The sequence below is a fragment of the Eupeodes corollae genome, chromosome 2 (genome assembly GCF_945859685.1).
Source record: "Eupeodes corollae chromosome 2, idEupCoro1.1, whole genome shotgun sequence".
Classification (NCBI taxonomy): domain Eukaryota; kingdom Metazoa; phylum Arthropoda; class Insecta; order Diptera; family Syrphidae; genus Eupeodes; species Eupeodes corollae.
In genome coordinates this window covers 126262281-126284166 of record NC_079148.1, presented here as the reverse complement: position 1 = coordinate 126284166, position 21886 = coordinate 126262281, and the positions used below count along the sequence as shown (strand labels likewise).

Here is a 21886-nt window from a genome sequence, read left to right as displayed (position 1 = left end):
TTTTTCTCATCATATTATGAATATTATATTTTATTTTTTCAGAGCTTTTTTGACTACGATGAAATACCACGTATACCAATGGATGAACCTTTGGACGAAACCCCACCGCCTCTGCCGCGCCGTACAGATTCATTGTCAGTTGGTAATGGCTGCGCTGGAAATATGAATAAAAAACCAGCACCACCAATACCTAATAATGAAAATAGCATCAAAAACAAAGACGCTACAAATGCCGATAAGAATTCATCGGATTCCACAAACAAAACAGATAAATTATCAACACCAACATCAAATACTATCGATCATCGACCACTACCACCGATACCAACACAACAAAAATCCCTTGATGATTGCGGGTCCCAAAGTGACGATGAAAATGAAATCTCCGAAATCGATGAAAATGATAGTGACATGGACAATGATAATGATGATATTGAAAAATCATCAAATGACAACAAACATTCAACGACGAATCAAATAGATGACAACAATCAACAGACAGCGAAATCAAATGGTATTGATATGAGCAGTCCTAGGTAAGATATTTTTGGCTTTCAGAGAAAAAAAAATTTAAACAAAATTCGGAACATTTATCATTTCAGCATTGATGTCGAAGTCAGACGCCGGAAACGAGCTGAGCGACAGGCGAATATTGAGCAGAAAGTCAATGATATCAAAAGAAAGCAACGCGAGGTCGAGGAAAGCGAAGAGACGGCGAAAAAACGAAGGTCATTAGTTAAATATATAGCCGCAGGCGTCATAGTCGGTGTGCTTTGTGTGTATGCTTATTCGAAATTGGCATAAAAGTCGCAGCATTTAGTTTTTTAATAAATATTGCGGCTTTTTTTTTAATTTTCATTTTTATTGCCAATTTTTTTTTTATTTAAAGAATATAATAATTAAATTAATTTATATGAACTAAATTAATTTTAATATAAAACAAAAACAAAAACACAAACAAAATCGGAAAACATTACTTTTTAAATATTCCAATTCTTTTCCCTCTAACTCTCTTTTGTTTCTTTTATTTTTATTTCTCTTCTCTTTTGCAACAAATTATATCTAAAAAAAATAAACAATAGACTGATTAAAAAAAACAAACAAAAATAAGCAAAGTTAGAACAAAGAATTAAAAAAAAAACAGCATAGAGCGGAACTATTATTGAGTGTAGGTTCTCATCTTTAAGCTTAATGTACTATATTTCTATTTAACTTAAAAAAAAAAAACTAAAAAAAAGGAAGAAAAACAAAAAACTCATTTGTTATTCGTACACAAAATCATTAAATACAAAAAAGATATATAAATATATACAAAAATAAACTAAAACTAAAAATTATATCTTGAATGGCAATATGAAAAAGCATATACATAAATGTGTAAGAAAAAAACTTATGTTTCTACAATTTGGTTGTTTCGCAGAACGAAGTTTTTATTTTTTTAATTTTAATTAAATTATAAACGTTGTATACGTAGAATGAATTTATTAATTGAATAATGTATTATTTTGATGATACAAGAATAAAAGTAAGTTTTTTTTATTCTTATTTTTGTTAGAAAATGGTAACTAAAACGATTGTTGTGATACAGATTACATTTCCTCTTTTTCTTTTAATTGTTTTGTTATTATTGTGTCATCTTACAAAGTTTTTATTTTGCTTCATGTATTTTCACTATTTTAAGAAGAACAAGTCGTTTTTTTTTGTGTAAGTGTTCATGAGGCTAGGATTATTTTTTTTGTATATGTTGTACATATATAAACAGAAGAATGCCCTTGTAACTTTGACGAACCATTGTTATCATAACTATTTCGCTTATCAAAACTAATTTTTAAAAAAATTGCATATTAGTTTTTAATGACAAATTTCTACTTCATCAATAAAAATGGTTACATCCGTTGCAAAAGGGTAAGGCAAGCCCTTACGTACGGTTTCAAACCTTTTGTTTACAACGTGATCATCGTGGTCAAATTTAAACTCTAAAATCAAAAATTCCCTAAACCATATATTGTTGCTATCTTTATAAATAGAAATAAAAACTGCCGAAACTTAAAGATATTTTAACATTGTTTTTATTAAAATATAAATTACATATTCACATGTAGGAAAGAAGTTGAGATATTATTGAACGTGGACAATACATTTTCTTTTTCTAGTAATAAAAATGTACCGCAACAGGATATTTTGTTTCTTCATCCATTTCTTGTCAGCAAAATTTTCTGATATATGAGTTCGCTCAAAAGGTGATCCTATTTAAACTTATGAGTAAATCTCAAAACCTTGTAATAATTCTATGAAAAACTGAAACCCAACAAGAGAATAGTTAAATGTTGTTAAGTAGTGCTCAGGTGTTTTGAATTTCAATGCAGAATTCAATATTCCGTTTTTTTTTTTCATTGAGAAAAGATCACCATCGTGCATAAAATATTGACTATGAGATATTCCATATTTTCAGAAAAAGAAAACAAATAAGTCAAAGGTGATCTGCATAGTTTGAATGTTTAAGGAATTCTTAAATGTTTCCATTGTATTTTGTGTTTCTTTACTTTGAAGTTTAATCATTTTTTCCTGATGAAAAAGAAAAAAACGTGAAGATATATTTGTATTTTCTAGCAAGTTAAGAAAACTTCCCAAAATAATATTTTAATCCTTTCTTTTTGGATTTGAATGATTGAAATCTCTGGGTAATTCTCCAAACAGTACTTTCATTTTCAGAAAAACTGAATTGCTTACATATTTCTTCAGTTTCTTATGTGCCAAATGAAAGCATATTTGATGGTTGGATGAGAAATTTGGTTGCTTCTCTATATTTCTATAGTAGTTTGAAATGTGATTTTATTCTGAACAGAAGTTTGTAAAGAAAAACACAACCCGAGAATGAAATTGTTAGGGATATTTTTTCCTTGATATGATTTGGCATGCACTTTGAGTCATCGAAGTATAAGTATTGAAAAATAGATAGAACAAAAAAGAATCAGAAAAAAGTCAGCACTTACGTTAATAATGTAAAAATGCAGTTACCCCCTAAAGAGAATGATGTATTAATTAGAAAAGCATTACTTTTTTATCGAGCATAAAACATATAAACCCTGTAATGAGTTTTCAATATTTTAATAAAACCAGATCTGTAAGTCTGATTTGTAAAATACAATGTGCAAGATCCTATATTTTTAACGTTTAGAAGAGTAAATGTATTTACAACAGTAAACAATGAAAAAGAGAAGCTTTTAACAATCAAACCAAGAAATAAACAGCTCATATTTTGATAACTTTCTTATCATTTCTTTTCAAAATCTACAAACTTTCCTTTTAAAAAAAAACAACATCTTTCTTGCAACAACATAAATAATGCTCAATACTTGTATCAATTCCTTTGTTTTTAATTGACAAAACAAAACGATAGTGCATAAAATATTGACTATAGGATATTCCATATTTGCAATGAAAGCAAAATAAATCAGCTTGAATCTTTAAGAAATCCAGAAATCAGACAAAAGTCAGCACTTACGTTAATAATGTAAAAATGCAGTTACCACCAGAGAGAATGATATATAAATTAGAAAAACATTACTTTTTTATCGAGCACAAAACATATAAACCCTGTAATGAGTTTTCAATATTTTAATAAAACCAGATCTGTAAGTCTGATTTGTAAAATACAATGTGCAAGATCCTATATTTTTAAAGTTTAGAAGAGTAAATGTATTCACAACAGTAAAAATTGAAAAAGAAAAGCTTTTAACAATCAAACTAAGAAATAAACAGCTCATATTTTGATAACTTTCTCATCATTTCTTTTCTAAATCTACAAACTTTCCTTAAAAAAAAAACAACATCTTTCTTGCAACTTCACCAACAAAAACACAAACTTCCACAAAATACTTGACGTTATAAATTAAACCCGATCTGTCCTTGAATGCCACAACAACGTAAAAACCTCCTAAAAACCTAATTCACAAACGAAACTTTTAATTATTCTTCTTAAAAAAATAAAAATAAAATGAATTTAAAATGAACAAAAACAAAACAAAAATAAAAAAACAATAAAGATTGAATGTGTTAAACATTTAAATTCATTCATAAATCAAATGCGTTCTTAGTGTAAAATAAAGAAAGAAAAACAAAATATATATACATACAAATACATACATACATGCATAATATAAATAAATATAAAATTTTTAATAATAAAAATAAATAATAATTTAAAAAAAAAACAAAGCAGAGTTAACATTAAGACTTAATATTAATATTTGAATAATAATAAAACTTACTATGGAAATAATAACCCACATGTCTAAATTGTATCAAGTATGTACATTAAGTATTAAAGCAATGTAGTCTTAAATACATTTATTATTATTATTATATTATTTATAATTATATAATGAGAATTTTATTTCATACAAAAAAAAAATAAAAAGTTTGTGTTATTCTTTTGAAAATGATTCGCTATTTATATTTGCATACAAGAAAAACAAACTCTCTTATTGATGTGGTTTTTCGTACGTATTTTATGCAACATACAATTTTTGAATGTTATTCAATATTAATATGAATATACTATAATATATTTTTGAGGGGTATATAAAATATAAAATTCATTTTCATATACGATTATGAAAAAAAAAGAAAATTAATAATCAAATTGACTGACACTCATTAATTGAACTTTTTTCCCAAAAACATAAAAAACAAAAATACAAGATTCTATTTTCTATTTATATGTTCTTTTTTTTAAGTATTAATTTTTATAAGTAATTAACTCTCTTTTAAAACCTTTTCATATTTTATTTCTAGAAAAAAATACAATCCTATACATAGTAATTTTGGCAAGAGTGTATTAAGTCTTTGAAATTATTATTAGCAGTTTTTATTTCCAATTTGTTTTAAGCTTAAATTATGTGGGTATGAAATCATGTCTTTTTTCGATTAGACCGTTCTTCGTCGCTAGGTCTTATGTCAGGCTCTTATTCCGTAGTCTATATTCAGTAGAGATGTCTGTGTTCCAAACAATGTGAAAAGACCACTGATTTACTCCAAATCTGTATCTGCAAGTACTGCAAATACCTTTGAGTATTGGTTGCGAAATATAGTTTACTAGTTTCCCGTTACAATTGGAGTATTATAAATCAACATTTAAAAATATGAGGGTTTTCCACTGTGTCAAATGTTAAAGACGCCCCTCGTACAAAATTAGAGCAACTACTTATACAAAAACTTAATCCAACACAAATGTGTATTTCAAATCGTTTTACGAGCCCCCTATACTTACAGTCCCTGGCCATATTATTAGACGCACTTCATATTTTATGCAAAATCTCAATTTTAAGCTATTTTAGTCAGGTTTTCGAGTATTGTAATGTATTTAAATTATTTTGTATGTAGAATATAAACTATTTCCTACTTTTTTATAAAAATAAAACAACAGATTTGTAGATTTTTTTTTGGATTAATATTTTCAGTTTTTTTTTGTAATTTTTGTAATTTTTTTCAATATTTTGTTGAACCTCCTTTTTGCTCTAATAAGAGCTCTAATAAGAGCCTCAATTCTGCGCGGCATACTGTCAATGCATGATTTAACTGTTTCCTGGATTTGTGGGTGGTGATTCCAAACGTGATTTACTCTTTCAATAAGCTTAGTTCTTGTTGTGACCGCATCTTTAGCCAGTTCCCTTTTCATCAGCTCCCACACGTTTTCTATTGGGTTCATATCAGGGTTGTTTCCCGGCCAGTCCAAAAGAGGGATGTTTTCTTCCCTCAAATAAGTTTTTATGGACCGGGCTGTGTGGCATGGAGCTCCATCTTGCATAAAAATGTATGGTTCTCCATTCGGGAACCATTCTCTGATCTGCGGCACCAAACGATTCCGCAAGACTTCTTTGTACTGGTCTTGTCGCATTATCCCATTCACCACGTACAGACGTCCCGTACCTTTGCCGCTGATGACTGACCAGATCATCACTTTGGTAGGGTGCTTCACAGTTTGGACGACGCAATCGGGATGAAATTTTTCTCCACGGCGTCGACGAACAAACTGAGTTTTATTGACCAAGATATCAAAAGTGCTTTCATCGCTGAAGCACACCTATCAAAAACACAAAAAAGAATTAAAAATTCTTAGGACAATTATGAATTGTATTTATTTTATCGTTTTATATAAATTTAGTATCAAATTACCGATCTCCAGTAGTCCACATCCTTATTTCGGAACTTTTTAGCCCAATTCGGACGCTTTTTCTTCATTCCAGTTGTTAACTTTGGCTTTTTGGCGGGCCTGAGGGCCCTAAAACCCAAATCTTTTAATTTTCTGCGTACGGTGCGCTCCGAAGCATTAATATTAGCTTCTTCCAATTTAGTTTGTACCATCGTTGTTGTTGCAAACCTGTTTTCCACGCAAATTTTCTTAACATATTTTTCAGACCTTAATGTGAAAATTGGCTTTCTTCCGCATCTGTTCTTTCTTTTTGGACTTAAATCTTCATCACATTAAATTTTTTTCTTAATCAGTCTCACGCTAGCCTCAGACACGCCCACTTTACGACATATTTCGCGGTTAGAAAAAATGGGTTGACCAAACATTTCACTTCAGCTCTTTTACTTGGTGACAGATCTCCTCTCTTACCCATGGTTAAATTTTACTATTTATTATTTTTGTTTTGCCAAAAATGTTTTTCAATAACAGTAAAAAAAGCACACAAAAAAAACAATGCAATTAAATACCGTTAATAAGCACACAAAGCTTTTAAAGGCACACGAACCGGCAGAATAAAAAAAATCAACTGCAAGAATTCTGTACTTGTTTACGCTCTGTTGCCAATACTTTGACATTATGCATTTATAATGCAACATATTAAAATAAAACATAAAGAAAATAGAACCACAAACAAAAGTCTAATAAGCAAAACTTAGTTTCTGTAACTTTGAACGTTAAAAATATATAAAATTAAAATTTAAAATATAAAATTATAAAAATTCTGCAGTGCGTCTAATAATATGGCCAGGGACTGTATGTGACGTTAAAATGACACTTCCAAAACTTGCTTATAGCTTTTGAATTACGCTCTTTATTTACATAATTCACTTTTGCCAAAACAAATGCATGTTCGATGTTTTAATGTGTATTTAAATTTAATAAAATAAAATCATAAAAGATTATTTTGAGTTCATAATAATATTCATATCTATTATTTAACTATAGATTACTTTATTTGATCGTATTTAAATTTATTTAGCTTATTTAAAAATAAAATATATCTTTGGTAGAAATGTTTTTTTTTTAATTTTAAATTTAACAAACAAAAAATAATTGTAATAGTAAAATAATTTATTTTTTCATTCAAGATACACATTAAAAAAAAATATATTATATACAAAAACAGAATAAATAAACAAAATTACACCCACGCGTATATATATATAATATACCTACAACTGATTAAAAAAAAAGAAGAAGTATATAAACAGAAAAATATATATGTGATTTATTTTTATATTAGCGCGTATAAACGTAGGTTATTACCATGGAAATAATAATAAACAAAAAAAGAAAACAAATATGCAACAGATTTAATAATATTATGATACATAATAATAATAATGATTAAAACAAAAACAACCGAAAATAAAAACCTATTTAAACAAAATAAATAATAAAAAAATTGAAATTATTTTCTAATTTTACTGAAATAAATGTATTTCCTTTTTTGCAGGCGTACAAAATAAGAAAAAAAAACAGAAGATCATCATCCCGAAGGCGACTTTTTACTAAAAAAAAAACAAAAAGAATTATTTTTCACACAGAATCAAAAAACATAATATATTATATAAAAATATATTTACATTAGAGACATGGTTATTCAGAAGAAAAAATATAAAAATGAAAACAAAACAAGAGCTCATCCCCACATGCGCACTGTTTAATACAAAAATTTAAACATAATTACGTACATACATATACATACATAATATCTAATTATCCATAGTATCTTTAATAACAAAATCTGACAAAAATTGTTATACAGTTTTTATTTAACTTTAATTTTTTTTGTTTTATTTGAAATTGATTGAACGAAAATTTTGACTTTACTGATGTTTGATTTTGTTTTGTAAACTTTTTACTAACCATTTTGTATACTAAAAAGAAAATAGCATTATGTAGTTTAATGTACATATACATATACCATTAAATATATGGCACAAGAAAAAGTCTTTAAAAAACAAACAAACAACAACAACAACCACAAGAAAAACAGAAGAAAATAAAATCAAAACAAGAAATTTAAAAAAGAAAAAAAAAACATTTATTTCTCTCACAATGTACAAAATAGAAATTAATTTGTATTGTCATTTAATAAAAATACAACATATTAAAACAGATAGTTCATCTTATTAATCTGGCAAAATATATATGTATAGATATATACATGTTTATATGCATTTTATTTTTTCATTTCACTTTTCTTTCTATAAATTTAATAATAATAAAAGCTTTCTAAATTTTATTTTGCATACAAATTAAATAATAAATACTAACTTTCATCCCTAGTGCACTGAAAGTACGCATGTGCATGTAGTTTTATGAATCGAGTGCGTCGAATGAGTGAGCAATGGGGATGAGTCATGTTTAGAATTTTGGTCTCTGCTGTTTTTGAAATTTGATTATGAGGTGGTTCTCCTTAGGTTGTTTTCGTCACGAGCAATAGTTAAGTCCGTGCGTTAAATCTGTTGAATCAAGTAGACCACAGATGAGACGTCAAAGGCACGGTCGCCACCGTATCCTCCAGAAATTGTAAAAGCTAATAAAAGCGAGGCTTAGGCTTTCACAGTAAATGGAGACCGATTTTTCCAGCCTTCAACGACTGTAATATAAGGTAGCAATGGCTACACCTTCTTATTAGTATGGTCTACGTGATACTACGGATTTTAACCGTATGGACGAAAAAGTCTTATATGAAAGAGACCTTAGGATTTTCTTAATTTTATATTGATTTCAGTGAGACACGATGACGTTTTTTGAAACTATGCAATGCGAACGATCCATTCTTGAAAATCCATTTGTTGGAAAATTTTGCAATAACGATTAAGTTTTTATTTGAAATTTTACTCATTTATTATTCATGCCTATAACCGATGTCGTCTTGTTTTTTCGAAGGCTCTCGTTTTCTCTGTCGTATCGTTTTTTAGTGGCATTCCATAAGTTCATTGACGCGACGAATTTCATTCATTTATTTTATTTCATTTAATTTATTCGTGAATACTTAATAACTGTAAGATACAATATCTTATAAAATAGTTACAAGCTAATAATACAAATTGATAGAGCAAGCTAATAATTCAGTATATAATATTATAATACACGATTGAAGCTAAGCAATGCGAAAAAAAGAACAAGTTAGAGAACAATGTAGCGAAATATAAACGGTGATTTTTTAAGAGCTTGAGAACTTTAAAAAAAAAAAACGCATACAATTTGCAAAATCTCATCGATTCTTTATTTGAAACGTTAGATTGGTCCATGACATTTACTTTTTGAAGATAATTTCATTTAAATGTTGACCGCGGCTGCGTCTTAGGTGGTCCATTCGGAAAGTCCAATTTTGGGTAACTTTTTCGAGCATTTCGGCCGGAATAGCCCGAATTTCTTCGGAAATGTTGTCTTCCAAAGCTGGAATAGTTGCTGGCTTATTTGTGTAGACTTTAGACTTGACGTAGCCCCACAAAAAATAGTCTAAAGGCGTCAAATCGCATGATCTTGGTGGCCAACTTACCGGTCCATTCCTTGAGATGAATTGTTCTCCGAAGTTTTCCCTCAAAATGGAAATAGAATCGCGAGCTGTGTGGCATGTAGCGCCATCTTGTTGAAACCACATGTCAACCAAGTTCAGTTCTTCCATTTTTGGCAACAAAAAGTTTGTTAGCATTGAACGATAGCGATCGCCATTCACCGTAACGTTGCCTCCAACAGCATCTTTGAAAAAATACGGTCCAATGATTCCACCAGCGTACAAACCACACCAAACAGTGCATTTTTCGGGATGCATGGGCAGTTCTTGAACGGCTTCTGGTTGCTCTTCACTCCAAATGCGGCAATTTTGCTTATTTACGTAGCCGTTCAACCAGAAATGAGCCTCATCGCTGAACAAAATTTGTCGATAAAAAAGCGGATTTTCTGACAACTTTTTTAGGGCCCATTCACTGAAAATTTGACGTTGTGGCAGATCGTTCGGCTTCAGTTCTTGCACGAGCTGTATTTTATACGGTTTTACACCAAGATCTTTGCGTAAGATCTTCCATGTGGTCGAATAACACAAACCCAATTGCTGCGAACGGCGACGAATCGACATTTCACGGTCTTCAGCAACACTCTCAGAAACAGACGCAATATTCTCTTCTGTACGCACTGTACGCATTCGTGTGGTTGGTTTAATGTCCAATAAAGTAAACTGAGTGCGAAACTTGGTCACAATCGCATTAATTGTTTGCTCACTTGGTCGATTATGTAGACCATAAATCAGACGTAAAGCGCAAAACACATTTCGAACCGAACACTGATTTTGGTAATAAAATTCAATGATTTGCAAGCGTTGCTCGTTAGTAAGTCTATTCATGATGAAATGTCAAAGCATACTGAGCATCTTTCTCTTTGACACCATGTCTGAAATCCCGCGTGATCTGTCAAATACTAATGCATGAAAATCCTAACCTCAAAAAAATCACCCTTTACATTTGCAAATAAATAATTCAAGTATTTAAATGCTATGTGAAAAATGATCTTTAAGAGCCTTTTTAATTCTTGTTGCGTTTTGGATTACCGTAATAGCGCGAGGAAGAGAGTTGCAGAGTCGGACTGAGTTTATAAAGAATTGACGTTAGGAAGCGAGGATAAATCAATTGACGAGATCTACTAGAGGTAGGGAAATTTATCTTGCCAAAACAGTATTGTGGTTGGTGTGTAAGCAGTACATCAGCGAATAGCAACAAACTACGAAGTTTAAGGTAGTTATCAAAGGTCATATCAAGCAGCAGGGTAGCAAAATTGGATACACGATCATATCTTCGTAAGCCAAAGACATAGCGAACAATATTGTTAAAAGTGACATTAAGTTTACGTTTACTTTCACAACAACAATAGCAATATAGTTCACAACCATAAATTAAAATTGGTAATAACAAGTTCTTGGCAAGCAGCATGCGTGTGTTTACTAGTGTAAAATACTGGGTTACCCATAAAGTACGTAGGGCACCATAAACTTTGCCTATAATTCCATTTATATGGTTGTCCCAAGTTAAAGAGCGATTAAAGTTAACACCAAGATTTTTGGCAGTTTCAACATATTCAATGGGGGCATTACTTAACAAAATCGAAGGAAAGTAAGATAGATCAAGAATCTTTTTGAAGATTACTATGCATTTAGATTTCTTAGGGTTCAAAAAAAGACCATTTAAGTGAGACCAGTTTGAAATAGTATCAAGATCCTCATTGATATTAGTGGCGCCATGCTCAATAAGTCCCAGGGGACAACTGAAATAAAGTTGAAAGTCGTCGGCGTACAGATGACACGAACAGTTTTTGATTAGACCTGGAAGTTCATTTACATAGATACAGAATAGTAGAGGACCCAAAATCGACCCTTGAGGAACACCGGACGAAAAAGGTAAAAAACTAGACAGACAGTCACCAATTTGAACTGCTTGTTTTCTGTTAGACAAGTAAGAATAAACGAGCTTAGCAGAGCTTGCCGAAAAATTAAACTGCTGCATAAGTTTTTTACACAGAATTACGTGGTTGACATTGTCAAAAGCCTTAGAAAAGTCGAGCAAGACTAAGAAAGTTACATCACCCTTATTCAGCGCTTGTCTTATTTATTCGGTCACGCAAAGTAGTGCTGTTGTACAGCTGTGCAGCTTCCGAAAACCAGATTGTTTTGGAGTGAGCAAAGAGGTTGCTGTAAGGTAAGCGTTGATTTGTCGCTGTAAAATCCTCTCAAAGACTTTAGACAAATAGGGTAGAATTGAGATAGGTCTATATTCAGATCCCTTAGCATTTTTAGGAAGTGGTATGATTTTTGCTGACTACCAAATGTCCGGAAAAACTCCAGACATCAAAATAGTATTAAATGCGTATGTAATGTAAGGCAACAAAATTGGCAAGATTATTTTTAAAAATTTGGGGTTAATATTGTCCAGACCGACAGCACTTGACTTCACTGAAAGCAGACTTTCAACAACATCGGCAGCATCCACCGAACAAAAACTGAAACAAGAGTGATCTAAATGTTCCCTTAATGAAATGTTATCAGAGAAAGTCGCCCGGGTTGATGGAACTGAGATAAAAGTTTTATTAAGTGAGTTTACATCAACATCGTTAGTAGGCATATTTCTTGCCTTACCAATACCAACGTTTCGCAAGTTCCTCCACAATTTACGTCCGTTTGATGAAGAACTCAGTTGATTAGACAAAATTTGAGATTTGGCTAAACGGATTTCAGCTGTGACTTTGTTTCGTAGTGAACAAAACAAGCGTCGAAATTCGGTCAACCGATATCGCTTCCAGTTGTTATATGCATTATCTCGTTGTTGCATCAACAGTCTAATATTTTGCGTGAACCATGGTTTATCATTAGAATTTAGAGTTTTTGTTTTTAAAGGAAAATGCGTATCGAAAAGAGTTTGGATATTATTTGTTAAGAATTGCCATTGTTCGTTAGTGGAATGCATAGAAAATATACTCTCCCAATTGATGAGTCTAGTATGATCTTCAAGATACTGAAAGTTAATGCTTTTGAAGTCACTGTATGACATTTTTTTGTCAGAATATTCGAGATTAAATTTGATTGTTAAAAAATTTAGTCATGTTTTGAAAAGGCAGGTACGGAAAGTTGATCGTACAAGGCTACATCGTCTATGTCACTTACAAAAAACAAGTCAAGCAGAGTTGCCCCACTATCAAAATTTTGTAGCAGATTTTCCAACGATGCAAAAGTAATAAACATCTGTCAAAATGAAATAAAAGTCTAAATAAAAATGTTTAACAAATGCGGTTTGATTAAATTATTGGTAAATAAATAAGTAATTAATTGATGATGATGAAGAAGGTGGAGTGCGAAGTTTTGAAAAAGCACAAGTAAATATGAAAGAAAGCAGATAAGGCAAACTTCAAATCCATTTTTTGGTTTGCCTGATTCAAAGTGAATTCACTGTGTATATTAAATTGTAGTGAAACTTTTGTACCCTCTAACAAATTCAAGCAGTACTTTAGATTGTCCAAAGAAGCATTTAGATATGTGTTGGATGAAATAAATAACAAGGTACCGATTCGGCAACGTTCATCATTGATTCCAACAATATTAAGGCTCGCAGTTACCTTAAGAATTTTAGCGGAGGGAAGTTACCAACGCGGCGCTGGCAACGATTTCAATTTCGGAATAGCTCAACCAATAGTTAGCAAATTTTTTAAAGAAATCATAAACCTCATGGCAGTTCATATTTGCCTAAAATGGATCTGGTTTCAAATGGCAGATCTGAAGCTAAGCTTTGCTTCTTTAAAGACAGGCATTCCTGCAATTGTTTTGGACCTTCAGTTGCTTTTATTTTTTTTTAATTGTTTATTATTTTCTTCTTCACTTTGAACTTAAAGTCGGTCCAAACCTGTTTAAAGCAAACATTAAAATATTTCTTACATTAATGAAATAAGCGATTCAAACCTTAAGCTTATGTTTGCTTATGAATATTATAGTTGGAACTTTACAGTTTTGCGAACTTCCATTTCTTCATCGTAAGCAAACTTTTAAATGAGAGATACCTTCTTTTTTTTTTCATTGTCGTCGTTTCCTTTCGTCTTACAGAATGCTGAATGAAAGCGTTTATCACACTTGACGTTTACACACGACAACAAAACGAGTGACAAAAGCTGAAAACGACTTATGGAATGTAGATTGTGTCGTGTCGTATATTTTGTTGTCGTTTAAGACATCGGTAATAGGGGTGATTATGTTCTAAGTCTCAACTTTTAACTGGACGTGAAAATTTGAAGGTGTACATATGTTGAAACGTTTTTTTGATTTAACTGTTAGAAGACATTTTACCGATACCCCAAACACATTTCGATAATACCAGTTGATACTCATAATCCAAAAGAAATATCCATAGAACACCATCACGGTGGAAAATTTATAGTCAGTCTCCTGCTTCTTGACAACGGATATCGGCCCTATCGAGGTAACCGTCGGAGCGGAAATTTCTTCGATTTCCTACAAATCGGAGACATTCTGCTTCGAGGTAGTTCTCTGATCAGTTGATCGGAAATTCATTAAGACAAAATTCAAATACGATGCTTCGCGATTAAGTACTAAAGGTTTCATTTTTGAGAAATACGAACACAATTTTTCTCCGAAGTCCTCCGACATGATATTGTTGCGGAAACTGCTTTTAAGAATTTGTTTTTGTAAGAATTGTAAAATTAGAAGATACGAACTAGATGAGAAGATAAGTTTAACTCATTGAATTCGGCGACCAAAAATAATCCTACACTATGCAGTTCTAATTATTATTGCATTAAGTTGGTGAAATAAATAAATAATCATGCTTATTTTGATTTTTGAACAAAACGTTCAATAAAAAATAAATAAGGTGGCGCAAAAGTCCATTAAGAACCAGGGCCTAGTGACTTACAACTCTCAACCATTCCTGTGTGCGAGTAATGTTGTCAGAAATGGAAGGGACCTACAATTTATGTGCCGAACCCGAACTGCTAATTTGAGAAAGCACTTTTCATGACAAGAATTACTCTCGGAGGATTTGTCAATTCCTTACAATGAATGAAAAAAGTTAGATGGCACAGGGAGGGATTCAACCCAAGACCCCTTGCATTACAGTCCAACGGACTACCCATTACGTTACTACAAATTCTTCGCAATGCGTCGTCGAAAATCTGTAAAATTTCCTTCGATGAAAGCTACCTCGAACCGAAACTGAGTTTCCGACGGAGGATACGTTGCGGAGAAGGTTCCGCTCCGTCGTCGGTTACCTTGATAGGGCCGAATATTTTTGTTTTTGATCATTTTCATGCTTCAAGAAAAATTCGATTAAGCTGCTGTTTAACAAAATTCCAAGAAAATAAAATGAAAAAGTACACATACGCCATAGTGAACAATTTCGGTTACATTTCTAAAAGGTCCATGTCTAAATAATTTAAACTTGGTTATGATAAAAAATATAAATGGTAAATTAGGTAAATAAGTTTTATGAATATAATTACTGATGGTTTAAAAAAAAACGTTCTGTTCGTATAAAAAATGTATTTGTATTTTTAATTTTAATTTAAACTAACAAGATGCTTTACTTTGAGATGATGATGACACCAGATTATCACAACTATCAGACTTTGTATTTCTTTTGCCAAATATCGCTTTCTCAATCACTAAAATTGGAGCTTCGAATGAGAGTGAAAGAACAATTGCTGATAAAAGAGTTATTCCGAAAGTGCTCCAAAATTGAAGAAACTGAAAAATTCATAAAAGTAAAAGTGGATAAAAATAATGTAATGTAAGAAAAAAACAAAAATCCTTCAATACCATAAAATAGTCCGAGAAATACACATCTGTCCGTGAAATTCCAAAATTGATTTCTTGTACAGCCATATGAACTAAATACATGCAATAAGTCAATCTTCCTAAAGGCTGCCAGAATGGATGTGAGAGAATAGAATTCACCAATCCACCATAGCCAAAATGACAAACAAAAACAATCCATGCCAGAGCCAGTACCCAGAAGACTCGTTTAAATGATTCATTAGATGCGGCTAGTAAAACACTCGAATCATATGGAAAGTCTGCAATGAAGTATGGCATAAAGATTATAGTAACCATCACTCCAAGAGAAACAATCCATCCAATAAGTTGAACAACCTGCAAAGGAATTTATCATTAAAGAAATAAGATTGTGAAGATATAAGCTTACCGTAGATAGTTTGAAAGTCTTGTTTCGGTTTGTGTGCATAAAGAACCCAAACATTATTCCAATAAGCCAAACAGAATAGCGGGTGTGAGTTTTAATATAGGTTTTTGGCAATGTTCCCAATGGTTTACCAAAACTGAAATAATTAAACATGTACTCGTAGTAACTCCTTAAGCTTTTAGTTATTAGTAATCCTTACCCTAAAACACTGGTGTACCCTTGGACAAAAAAAGTTCCTATAATACAGCCAATTGATAGCAAAGCCAGAATCACTATCGCAGGGATAAACTTCCTACCCCATTTCCATAGAGGTATAAGAACCAGTGGAGAAAGAACATATAATTGAGTATCACAGGCCAAATACCACGCTTGAGCTACACACTATAAAGACAGAAAAAAGACGTTTTCAAAAGTGTCTATAGTTTGTGTAACTTACCCCTTAAACCTACCCCAAAAGGAGATTTAACATAGTTCTGTATGTAGAGTAAAGTATACCACCAAGATTCTGCACAACCCTCACTTGGAACTCTAAACGGTCCACTTCCAATGTATCTATTTATTGTGATGTAAAACAGAACTACAGCTGCTAAAGCCGGTGTAAGTCGAATATACCGATGGATATACATCAAAGCAATATTTATTTTTCCATTTCTAAATAAATAAATTTTGTCAAGTGAAACAATAAAAGAAAACAATTAATTTACTTACGTTTTATCTAACTCCTTAAGACCCAACCACGCAACAAGTAATCCACTCAAGAAAAAGAAGGAATCCACGGAAACTGTTCCCATTAAGATTCCCAGAGACCAGAAATTGTTAACCCACTTAAAGAATTGGAGAAGGAAGATGGTTTAAAAACACTTTTTTCACGGTTTGAATGGTAATAACTTACATTAAGGGCACTTGCAATATTAATCACATTCAGCTGAGAGTAATAAAGGTAATTATGACAATGAATAACCCAAAACATCGAAAACACTCGGATTCCAGTCAAACAAGTTATCGAGTTTGGTGATTTTTCTTGGTTGATCATAAATAGCTTTTTTCCATTGGATATCACAGAGAATGATAGGAGTAAAGGTTTTGGCTTAACTAAAAAGAGGTTAAAATATAATTAGTTGCTAGAAGTTGTGGGTATTAAATATCTTACTATTCCAATAGGCAGTGCCGAAATCATAAAGTGAACTTAAAAGCATCATGGCTCCAATTGATGAATATAATACTCTGTGGAAAATAATAAATTAAATTAGTTTGCAAAAACGTTTTTGATTGGTATTCAAAGTTTAGAGTTAGGAGTGTCTTTTTGTTCATGTTTTATAGTAAAGTTCTTGGGGCCTGATTTTGGAATTCGCATCGAACCGTTTTACTAGCAAGTTTGCCATTTTTCTATTATTGCTTTCGCTTTCGACTTTTTGGTTTTGAATTTGACCAATTAATGAATTCGAAGGCGAATTTAAAATTCCATAAAGTTTGTTGGCGAGTTGAAATCCGACAGCGAAAGAGTATTTATCCATTATTCACTATTCGATTTCGTGGATTCTTTCTTGATTGTAATTATATAAAAGTGTGAGTTAGCTTTATTTTAAGTTTCATTAAATTTATCCACTATCCACAAATTCAATCAAAATAAAACAAAATTTGTGGAAAGCTTAAAATTACTGGAATATAAGAAGAAAAAGTCAAACCAAAAGTGTCAACTCACTGGAATATACTTACTTACTTAAGTTAGCGCTACAGTCCTGTGTGAACTAGGGCCTCACCCAACAAACTTCTCCATCTAGCTCGGTCCCTAGCTAGATGTCTCCAGTTTCGAGCTCCAAGTTGGGTGAGGTCACCTTCCACTTGTGCGCGCCACCTGATCCGCGGTCTTCCTCTACTGCGCTGTCCTGTGGGTGCGGATTCGAAGACTTTCCGGGCCGGAGCATTGGTTTCCATGCGCTCTACGTGACTCAGCCATCTTAGTCGTTGGACTGTTACTCTTTTTGCTAAGTCGTTCCATCTTCTCCTCCACTCCCCTTCGATGCATACGGGACCGTAGATCACACGAAGAACTTTTCTCTCGAAGCGACCCAATGTGCTTTCATCCGCTTTTGCCATGGTCCATGCTTCTGCACCGTATAGCAGGACGGGGATGATAAGGGTCTTATATAGCAACACTTTGGTCCCTCGAGAGAGGACGAAGTCCTTGACTACCTCAAAGTTACGTCTGTCGATTGTGACGTTTTGACCAAAACGTCGGTGTTGTATGTCCTTTCTAGACGACACCATGTACTTGGTTTTGCCCTCATTAACCGTTAAACCCATTTTTGCCGCCTCTGCCTCAATACTCACAAAAGCCCCATTGACATCACTCTGAGTTCTTCCGATTATGTCAATGTCATCAGCATATGCCAGTTATTGGACAGACTTTTGAAAGAGAGTGCCTCTAGTGTTGGCGTGTGAGGTCTGCACTATTCTTTCAAGCACGATGTTAAAAAAATCGCATGACAGAGCATCACCTTGTCTAAAACCTTTTTTGACATCGAAAGGTTCTGTTGTTGTTCCCAACCTTTATGGAGCAGCGTGAATTCTCCATGGTCATGCTGCAAAAACGGACGAGTTTGGCAGGGATGCCAAAACTAGACATGGCTCTATACAGCTCGTCCCTGTAGATGCTGTCATATGCGGCCTTGAAATCGATGAAAAGATGGTGGGTGTCGATTTGGTGCTCTTGAGTTTTTTCCAGGATCTGCCGTAATGTGAATATTTGATCAACTGTGGACTTTCCTGGTCTAAAACCACACTGATAAGGACCTATTAGGTTGTTGACGATGGGCTTTAGACGTTCACATATTACGCAGAGAAGATTTTGGAGGCGATGTTAAGTAGACTGATTCCTCTATAGTTGGTGCAGTTTAGAGGGTCTCCTTTTTTCAGGATCGGGCAAACAATGCTGAGGTTCCATTCATCGGGCATGGTTTCTTCCGACCATATCTTACAGATAAGTTGGTGCATGCTCCTAACCAACTTATCTCCAGCTGCTTTAAAGAGCTCGGCATTCAAGCCATCCGCTCCAACGGCTTTATTAGACTTCAACTTAGATATGGCAATCTTTACTTCGTCTAATTTGGGAGGACGGGATTGTTGGCTTTCGTCGTCTATATTGAATGGATCATCCTGCCTGACAGCGGGATTCAGTTCTTCATCGCCGTTGTACAGTCTGCAGAAGTGGTCCTTCCATATCCTCAGCATTGACTGCGGTTCCTCTATGATGTTTCCACTTTCGTCTTTGCAGCCTTCGGTTCTAGGTATATGTACCTGTGAATTTCGTTTCACCTGGTCATAAAACTTTCGAACCTCATTCCTGCTCTTATACCTCTCAACATCTTCGACCGCACGCTTCTCATGCCCTCTCTCTTTCCTTCTGAGAAGTCGGCGTTCCTCTCGCCTCTTCTGCTCATAGAGCTCACGAGCAGCTCTCGACTTTTATGCAGCGCCGCTTTGCGTGCCTGTTGTTTGGCTGCATTTGCCTGCCGACATTCCTCATCAAACCAGGGGTTAGTTGTTGGTTGCTGTTTGAAACCCAGCACATCAGAGGCGGCTTCTCTGATAGCATCTTGGCAATGTTGCCACTGGTTTTCGATACATTGTGTTGGCGGCAGAGAACTTCGAGAGAGGTTACTTGTAACTCGGTCGGAAATAGTGGTCCGAGTCGATGTTAGCTCCTCGGAAAGTTCGTACATCCATAATGCTGGAAGCGTGTCTGGCGTCGATCTCAATATGGTCACTCTGGTTGACGGTAGATTGATCTGGAGAAGTCCAAGTTCCTTTGTGGATGTTGAGGTGTGGAAAACGCGTACTGGCTACCATGACGTTTCGCCCCGCAGCAAAATCTATGAGCCTGAATCCATTGTCGGAAGTGTTGTCGTGCAGGCTGTTCTTCCCGATTATTCCACCAAAGATGTCTTCCCTTCCTAGCTTGGCATTAAAATCGCGCGTAGCTAGGGCACTGCTCATATGTTTTGTCTAAGAGCTCGAAGAACCTATCTTTGGTGTTTTCGTCTTTCTGTTCTGTGGGGGCGTGCGCGCATATCAGGCTAATGTTGACGAATTTAGCCTTGATGCGTATGGTTATGAGGCGCTCATTGATGCACCTATAGCTCAAGACTTCTTGCCTAAGTCTGGCTCCAATGACGAATCCGCATCCAAATAAGCGCTGTTGGTTTTCGTGGTAGCAGTCACCACAGTAAATATCGCAGTTTTTCAACCTCTTTTTGCCCGGCCCATCCCATCGTATTTCCTGGATGGCGGTGATATCTGCTTTATATCGTTCTAGGGCCTCCGCTAATTCTTCGGCCGCACGTGGTCTGTTAAGGGACCTAACATTCCACGTGCATATCCGAAGTTTGTTGTCCTTTATTCGTTTGCGTTGGTTGTCAACAGTAAATCCGTCCGTATCACTCACTGGAATATAGGAAGAACTATTTTCGCTTCGCCCCTAATTCGTTGATAAAGAAATTCGACGCGAGTCGAATTTTAAAGCTCGAATTGAAAACGATCCGCAGCGAACCTCATAATCAGACCCTGAGGACCGTAAAATCTAGATCATAGTTTTATAAATTTACATGACTAAAGCCACAGTTTTTTGATTAAGAGTATTAAGAACAAAAGTCGTCGACAATGGCCCAATAGTATAGTCTTAAGTAAAATACTCACATTGCAATTATATCGATAGCTCTGAAATCTGGTTTCCTCGCTACTGAACAATTTGAAAGTGTTGCGCTGGATAATCGACCATTCAAAACATTGCTCATTGCTTTTTTTAAGATCTTATTGACCAGTTCTGGACTACATGTATCTGGTATGCATACTCCAAGTCTCATGGTTATTGACATTTGTACAGCGTCACTGACAATTTTCAAATCCTTAGCGGTTGATGAGGCATTTGATTGATCCGAATTCATGTTTGCTGGACTTAATAGAGGAAACGAGGCAAAGCAATATTGTCCATTTGTAATGCCATGAGATGGAATCAATACAACTGATGTCTTAATACACTGATCGTAGTTACCAAGGTCAGTTAGATGACCAGAAATAATTCCCGAAGGAAATTTTCCCCACGCATCCACAACTAGGTTTATTCATAAATGTTCAATTTATTTTCAAAACAATTATAGAAGATAATCAAAACTCACACTGAATAGCTTGATAGGATGGAAATGTTTTGGCAAGTTCCCTAAGTTGAAGAATACACTTTAGGCCATTTTCACTTGTTCTTGCATCATCAATTTCTAATAATTTTAAATTCGATTGATTTATTTCATCAAAGAATAAATTCTGTATAAAATCACTGGAAACAGTAACATTTTCTATGATAGTTTTTGGTGCACTTGAAAAATGAGGAAATTAAAAATTATTGTTATAAAAATCCCCAGACGAATATCCAACATGATTATAAATTTTCTAGGTCTTCGGTCTTGAAGGTAGGCTAAGTGTTTTCGACTGACCGTTAATTTAAAAATCTCTCGTATTTTATTATTTTCCAAATCAATCAAAGCCTATAGGTATATTTTTATATGATAAGATTAATTATACAATCCATGTTGTTTTTTCTTTATATTCATAAACATACGAGTATTTATCCATAAAGCAAATCAAATTCTGAGTAAAGTTATATACCTAGATTTGCGGGGTTGTTTTAACCATTTTAAAATAATATCATAAATAGATTGACTTAAATAAGGTAAGCTATGGACATAATTAAGAAAAGAGATAATAATTGATAAGAAACTAAAAATATGAATCATATATAATTTTAACGTCACTGATCAAAATGTTAGAAGGAGTTCCACACCACATGGTTATAAAAACGAGATTGTCCATCGATTCAAAAACACGAGACAGAATTCAATTAGGAATCATATTTTTTCAATACTTTGTGTTTTATTAGGTT

General features: G+C 33.4%; 2 protein-coding genes across 3 annotated transcripts in view; one reads left to right on the top strand and one right to left on the bottom strand.

Moving 5' to 3' along the window:
• Nucleotides 1-8376, top strand: part of LOC129944059 (tyrosine-protein phosphatase non-receptor type 61F) — a 55186-nt gene extending 46810 nt beyond the window's left edge. The window contains exons 6-8 of one of the 2 annotated variants that reach the window (XM_056053217.1): nucleotides 43-536; nucleotides 603-728; nucleotides 7710-8376. In XM_056053217.1, the coding sequence (XP_055909192.1) occupies nucleotides 43-536; nucleotides 603-728; nucleotides 7710-7722 (633 nt within the window). In that variant the 3' untranslated portion in view covers nucleotides 7723-8376. Of the gene's footprint in view, nucleotides 1-42; nucleotides 537-602; nucleotides 3321-7709 lie in introns of those variants that run through there. The other variant, XM_056053216.1, reaches the window with a different exon arrangement.
• A 6909-nt stretch (nucleotides 8377-15285) lies between these two features.
• LOC129945232 (nose resistant to fluoxetine protein 6-like) lies at nucleotides 15286-21330 on the bottom strand (the record flags this gene model as incomplete). The annotated part of the gene is made up of 10 exons (XM_056054892.1): nucleotides 15286-15500; nucleotides 15573-15905; nucleotides 15958-16090; nucleotides 16154-16335; nucleotides 16404-16605; nucleotides 16663-16778; nucleotides 16847-17046; nucleotides 17105-17178; nucleotides 20650-21064; nucleotides 21129-21330. Coding segments are annotated over 10 exons (2034 nt in total), but the record flags the coding sequence as incomplete, so codon positions are not given.
• Nucleotides 21331-21886: the final 556 nt, after the last annotated feature.